Source organism: Physella acuta, unplaced genomic scaffold (assembly GCF_028476545.2).
Source record: "Physella acuta isolate Inbredline_101_S28 unplaced genomic scaffold, ASM2847654v3 ptg001328l, whole genome shotgun sequence".
NCBI classification, from domain to species: Eukaryota; Metazoa; Mollusca; class Gastropoda; family Physidae; genus Physella; species Physella acuta.
Genome location: NW_026732843.1, coordinates 1 through 4,964, shown reverse-complemented (window position 1 = coordinate 4,964; position 4,964 = coordinate 1). Strand labels below are relative to the sequence as shown.

Here is a 4,964-nt window from a genome sequence, read left to right as displayed (position 1 = left end):
GACCTATTCTAGCTAGATAGATCTAGATCTAGATAGATAAATCACAAAGATTTATATCAAGTATTTAAGGACTAAAAAATATATTATGATTATAAAATGGATTGTATTTTTATCTAATTAATCTTTGGTATGTATCTAATTAATCTTTGGTTTGACCTAGATTCTAGATCTAGAACTATAAATAACGTGCTTGGCCTCCAGATATTTTTAGACCTATAAATAACTTTCTTGGATAGATTGTAGAGCTAGAGAAATTTATTGTAAAACTAAATGAAAAAGACAGTTGAAAATTTATATAAGTGTTGGAGCGTAATAAAAACAGCAAACGGACTATCATTAAAGCTATAGCCGACAGAAAATTAGCTTTAGAACGCGTTAAACTTTGGAATGGGAACACAATCTTCTTCGATAGAAGCCGCCATGTTATTGTACTAAAAAGTAAACAAAACGTGTGACGTCACTATTCAGTCAAAGAAAGCCATTGTTCTAAAACTTTAAAATTAATGTGGTTAATCTACCTATGAATAAATCAATAAATTAATTAACGTCTTTAAATAAATTTGTGATCAACAGTCTGTCTGAAAACAAATATTGTTCTCTACCTACATACTTTTTTACAGCTCTCCACCTAGCGCCGATTTTCTCCAGTATTCAATCAGACAAACAAAAAAGCAAACAAAAAAACAAATAAATATTCAAACTTGAGTTTTAGTAGTATATAGATAATTTGGCGGCATATTTTATTTTATCAAAGCTTAAGCCTCCACACATTGATTAATTCATCTGCTCAGAAAATTATTGAGGCTAAATTTAGGCTTCTTATTACAACTTTAGGTGGTAATTTACAGAGAAGAGTCGCTAATTAGATATCCGACAACGCAGTGTTTGCGTCAAAGGTGAAGGTTTTCACAATTTTAACTGCGTTTAATTATAATAAAATTGTTTGATAAATATATCCGAATTTATGCTGGATCTAAATCAACGCTGAGTCTTCTAGCTCTGGTAGCGACTCCCAAATAATCCGATCTAAAAATATTTTAACTGATTTTTTTTTTACCGAAATGGAATCCAATTGGGCAATGTCCTGTTGAAAAAATAAAAAATCTTGAAAATAAGGATCACTCCAATATATGCTCGAAAAAAAATGCAGGGGGGAGGGGGGGGGGAAGGAGAGAGAGAGAGTAGGCTTTTTTTTTCTAATTACGCCACTGATTTTCAGCCTAGCTTGGAGAAATTCCACGTACCTAAGGACAGTATGGCATCGGTCGGACTTCTTAATAGAGTCTCTTTCAGGCATCTCTTCCTAGAAGACGGTATAACCACCCCCCCCCTACTTCGGAGGTGGGGTGGGGGATTGTTATAATAAAATAACAATCAAGTTGCCATTATCATTCATGCTTTAACACAGCACACTGTTTAAAAAAAATAATTTAACACCTCGTTCTGAGTTTTCTGGGGTCGATACCTTGAGTATTCTTAAGCTAAGCTACGATGGGAATGACGTGGTCTAGTGGTTAAGTATAAACATGTTAAGCCGAAAGCCACGAGTTCTCTACCCGGACAGGTAGTTACACATATAAGTATGTAAGTACGTGCAGTGCATCTGGAGGAAGTAAAAGTATGGCTGAAACTAACGCTACGTGCTTTATTGGCCTTTACCACTGACAGCAGAAATACTTTACAAGCAGCTCACAAATAGCCTTCCCGCTTGTATCTTCCTCATAGAGTACGGATTGGTTACAAACACTCCTGTGCTAAGCCCTGAATAACGGATCAATGACGGGCAATAATCCCCTTATTAATATGCGCAATCAATAAACCACTGTCATGTTAATTAAGTATTTAGATCACGTGACCACCCAGACAGTTGCCTGTCAGTTCACAGATCGCGAGCTCGTCATTGAGCAGTGCCGACATCATCTGATCAATAACCCAGTCAAGTGTGAGCGGTCCCTGTCACTGTTGACACGCGTTAGCTGCTCACCCTAGAAGGTTCTCGTCTAACTCACGTCAGGGTAGTACATCTGGTTCTCCGGGGGTGCAATCTACAACACTCCACGCTACTGAGAACAGACTACACTGTCTCCGCACTTTTAAAATACGATGACACTCCATCTACTACACCAAGATGACACTCTACACCCCCACCCACTTCAACCAATACGACACTCCGACACACCACACTCTTGTTTCGATACACGAACCCACTCCATCCCCTTGAACCAAGACGACACCCCGACACTCCGCCCTCTTGTTTTGATACACTCCAACCACTTGAAACAAGGCGGCACCCTCCCCCCTTTAGCCAGCTACTCCGAAACAACTTGCGTATTTGAGACTGAACATTAACTTGAAATATCTTATGCTTAACCGCCCTTCTTTCAGGGGATATCAAAGAGCTCTTCGCCACGGCTGCTCTGCTTATTAATGATGTGAGACGAACGCTACGCTTGCGGACCGTGAAGCCAAACCAATAGGCCCCCTGGGGGCGGCGGCCGTAGAATGCAAGCGAACGAGCCATGCAGAAAAATGGAAAAGCGTTCCATCCACAATAAGTTCCTGATAATTGTGTTGGGCGAACGTAGCTAGAACTAGAGTATTGACAGGCTGATGCAAATTCGAAGAAAGCTATAGCGTGTTTTCTTTGTAAGCGGGTTTCTTTTATCAGGAAGGCCTGTATATAAAATGCCATTTAAATACTGAGAACTGGATTAAGTATAATGCTGAAATAAACCATACCCATAAAGGAAATGGAGAATCTATGTTTTAAAGCGAGTTCTGGGGAAGGGTAGGCAGCGTCGACGGATTGCTGTGTTTTTGGTTCTACATTACCCGTAGACCATTATGTTATCTCGATAGAGCTGAAAGCAAATTCTCTTGAAAACCTGGCGCCCTGCATCATAGGTTCGGTTCACACTTGGCCTATACGGGGGCACAATGGGGTGCCGAGAGATAAAGGGCGTCGAGTGGGGTAGCAACATCCTGCAACCCGGGTTGTCATAAATTGGACGGGTAACGTCGTCAGTGTGGGCTGGTAAGTCTGGGTTTGATGGTTGTAGTCTGGGTTTGATGGTTGTAGTCTGGGTTTGATGGTTGCAGTCAAGGTTTGATGGTTGCATGTAAGTCTGGGTTTGATGGCTGCATGTAAGTCTGGGTTTGATGGCTGCATGTAAGTCTGGGTTTGATGGCTGCATGTAAGTCTGGGTTTGATGGTTGCATGTAAGTCTGGGTTTGATGGTTGCATGTAAGTCTGGGTTTGATGGTTGCATGTAAGTCTGGGTTTGATGGTTGCATGTAAGTCTGGGTTTGATGGCTGCATGTAAGTCTGGGTTTGATGGTTGCATGTAAGTCTGGGTTTGATGGTTGCATGTAAGTCTGGGTTTGATGGCTGCATGTAAGTCTGGGTTTGATGGTTGCATGTAAGTCTGGATTTGATGGTTGCATGTAAGTCTGGGTTTGATGGCTGCATGTAAGTCTGGGTTTGATGGCTGCATGTAAGTCTGGGTTTGATGGCTGCATGTAAGTCTGGGTTTGGTGGTTGTATGTAAATCTGGGTTTGATGGCTGCATGTAAGTCTGGGTTTGATGGCTGCATGTAAGTCTGGGTTTGATGGCTGCATGTAAGTCTGGGTTTGATGGCTGCATGTAAGTCTGGGTTTGATGGTTGCATGTAAGTCTGGGTTTGATGGTTGCATGTAAGTCTGGGTTTGATGGCTGCATGTAAGTCTGGGTTTGATGGTTGCATGTAAGTCTGGGTTTGATGGTTGCATGTAAGTCTGGGTTTGATGGTTGCATGTAAGTCTGGGTTTGATGGTTGCATGTAAGTCTGGGTTTGATGGCTGCATGTAAGTCTGGGTTTGATGGATGCATTAAGTCTGGGATTGAGGGTTGCATATAGATCTAATGCTGCGTTTAATATTGTTTAAATAAATTCTCACCAAAAAAATTATTTTCATTTAATTAATTGCTACAAAACGGAAGACTTAAGAATTAAAAAAAAACATTTTGTGATTCATCTGTGATTCAGTATTAGGTTACTTAAAAAAAGGATCTTACAAACATACAATCTCTTAAGCAAGTTTATTTTTTTCTTCTTTACTATAGGTAGTGACACTGTAGGATTTGTAACATGCCCATTTTTTCTCTAAAATTGGACCTTGAATGAGAAATACGTAAAGCTCTACTGGCGAGGAATAAAAGCATAAAAAAGTTCCCAAATGTTGTCACTAAATGTCTGTGATCGCTGAGGCACTTTGCTAAGATAATTAAAAAACAATAAACGCAACGATTGCATTGATCGGTGCTGGGGGGGGGGGGGGCTGTCGAGGAGAAGGTTTCAACGACCTTTGCTGTTACATAGGCAGGTTTCATGAGAGGAGAGGTTTAGAGAATGCTACATTTGATGTTACATGGGCAGGTTTTCATGAGAGGTTTAGAGAATGCTACTTATGATGTTACATGGGCAGGTTTAATGAGAGGTTTAGAGAATGCTACATTTGATGTTACATAGGCAGGATTCATGAGAGGAGAGGTTTAGAGAATGCTACATTTGATGTTATATAGATAGGTTTATTGAGAGGTTTAGAGACAGCTATTTTTTTATGTCAATAGCAAGTCAGAAACTAATCTATAAATTCAAATTTGTTTTCCCCTGAATGCAAGGGAAACGAGTGGCTTTAGTTGTTTTTGGAAACCTAATTTTCCCCTAACAGACCACACGAGAAGCTATAAAAATACATATACAGCCTGCATACTACCAGTTTTTCAGCTTTGAAAGGGTTAATCTACTGTATATTATCTTTAACAAAGAACCGACTTTTTTTTATAGATATATTCTACCTCAAAAAATGGACCTATTTTTCTAATATATTATCTCCTTCCTCCCCCCCCCCCCACCGACGGACCTACTTTTTAAAAACTGTATTCTACGTCCATCCAATAAAGCTATTTTTTTCCTGATGTATT

General features: G+C 39.9%; 1 protein-coding gene across 1 annotated transcript; it reads right to left on the bottom strand.

Moving 5' to 3' along the window:
• Nucleotides 1-2,828: 2,828 nt before the first annotated feature.
• Nucleotides 2,829-3,869, bottom strand: LOC131958426 (uncharacterized). The gene has a single exon (XM_059323450.1). The coding sequence runs from the start codon at nt 3,867-3,869 to the stop codon at nt 2,829-2,831; it is 1,041 nt and encodes a 346-aa protein (XP_059179433.1).
• Nucleotides 3,870-4,964: the final 1,095 nt, after the last annotated feature.